General features: G+C 34.3%; 1 protein-coding gene across 1 annotated transcript in view; it reads left to right on the top strand.

Annotated features, from left to right (window-relative positions):
• Positions 1 to 2,074, top strand: part of shprh (SNF2 histone linker PHD RING helicase, E3 ubiquitin protein ligase) — a 28,866-nt gene that overhangs the window by 6,936 nt on the left and 19,856 nt on the right. The window contains exon 4 of the mRNA XM_015385592.1: positions 1,589 to 1,667. Within this exon, the coding sequence (XP_015241078.1) occupies positions 1,589 to 1,667 (79 nt within the window). The remainder of the gene's footprint in view (positions 1 to 1,588; positions 1,668 to 2,074) is intronic.

Raw genomic sequence — 2,074 nt, 5'->3', positions numbered from 1 at the left:
CCGCTGGCTGTGATGGCGATTTTTGAGTCAGCTTTGGAATCAGTTTTGGAAGGATTAGACTTGGGGTTTTCGTTGAAACGTGAGCAGGAAGCGGCTCTACGCTCATTCGTTTTTAAATCAAATCAAATTTATTTGTATAGCCCTTTACAATAGCCAAATGGTACCCAAAGTGCTTTACAACAAAGCCATAAAACAATACATAACACATATAAAAACATACAGATACAATTAAAAGTGCTGTAGTGGTGCAGTGCTGCAGGACATTAAAAGCCTTCCAGAGGTGCATAGAAAGGAGCACACAGAAAGAGGACATCTAGGAGACAGTATTATAGTCAGAATTAAAAGCTAATTTAAAAAAGTGGGTTTTAAGCTTTTTTTAAAAAGGCTGAGGTCAGTAATGGTGCGGATGTCAGGGGGTAGTTTGTTCCACAGTCTGGGAACAGCGACGGCAAAAGAACAATCGCCCCACTGTTTGAGTTTTAAGAAGGTCGTATTCACCGTTTTACCAACAGGCTGTTTGTTTCCACTCCCCCACCAGCTTTCTGTTGCGCTTATTAAGTCACAGTCAGTTGCTCTCATCGGTCAGAGCGTTGGCCAGTAGGCACAGACATAGTTTGAAAAACAACGGGTTGCTCTCATCATCAATCTTCCAATGTCTCATTCATCGGCGCCAGACTAAATTACACATTTAATCTCACATTTAGTCTGTTTTATCAACCTATGTTTGAACCGTCCTTTGCACAATTTCAAAAGGGAAAATGGGGTTTATATCCCAAGTGTTATTAACTTTTTAATTACGTGCTTATTAATAGCTAGCCAGCTGAAACAAATAAATGGCATTTCCCTGAATGCTAAAGGTCACAAATGGACAGAATCATATATAGGAGAGAGAAGAAAGGAGAAAAAAGGAGGCGGATATCCAGGGCATGGCAATATGCAATTAAAATCTTATCAAGATATTAGATATTTTTGCGTTAACTGAAAATAAGTCCTGTATGACTGTGACTGCTACAGCAGCAATCATAGCCCGATACTCACAAATAACACATTTAAATAAAAACAACACATGTAATAAAAGACAATCATCTCCAGTTAGATCAAGTAGTATGATTTATATAACATCTTATAGTAAAAGCATCTAATCATATTCTTAAAATTTGTCAATTTTGCAATGGAAAAAATGAAAGAAAAAGAAGGAAAATAGTAAAAATAAATTATTATTAAATTAACAATTCACCTGATTTCTGAAGTTATTAATTTATCATTGATTGTAATTTATCGTTTAGATGATTGATCACAATTCTTATCATGATTTATCCAGATAACAATAAGCAATGCTAGAAATGCTTACCCCCACTCAGATCTTTATCTTGATATTTACTGATATTATTGTCATCACAACATTTTCCAATAACATATTTCTCTGCCTAAGATTCTGATATAATGTTATAATTCGGAGCTACAGCAGTGAAAAAGCTTCTTTTCTTTTGATGGTTTGGATTTTATTCATTTATTGATGTAAATTCAAAAGGTTCTGTCAGTTTTAGATCGTTAAGATTATAATATATTTTCTGTGCTTTGTTCATAGAACAATCCCTTCATTTCCTCTGGCGAGAGTTGGTGACTTTATGCGGCAAGAAATTGTTTTATAATCCTTTTACTGGCTGGTAAGAACTCCTGGTATATTGTTGACAAAACAAAATAATCTTCAAATATTTGTTATTAAGATGGAAACAATCCCTTGTATAAAAATGATTTATGTTCTTGGTGTATTTCATGGCTTTCTCTGCATTTTTAATTCTATTTTTCATTAGTAGTTTTAAGGTCTGTTGTCATGGACATCTAGGAGTAAATCATTAATGATAAATTAAATCCATCTCCAAATCCAATCCAGAAAAATCAAGCAACCCAGTTTTCTGCTCATTTTCTTCCTAGTAAGACTTAAGCCGCAGCCTAAACCAGTAATACTGTAGATTTCCTAAAACTTATGTAAAATACATAGAATTCAATTCAATTCAGTTTATTTCTATAGCGCCAAATTCACAACACATGTCATCTCATGGCACTTTCCAGT

This window comes from Cyprinodon variegatus, unplaced genomic scaffold, assembly GCF_000732505.1.
Source record: "Cyprinodon variegatus isolate N-32 unplaced genomic scaffold, C_variegatus-1.0 Scaffold344, whole genome shotgun sequence".
NCBI classification, from domain to species: Eukaryota; Metazoa; Chordata; class Actinopteri; order Cyprinodontiformes; family Cyprinodontidae; genus Cyprinodon; species Cyprinodon variegatus.
Note: the sequence above shows the minus strand (reverse complement) of the source record. Positions and strands in the feature narration are given on the sequence as shown.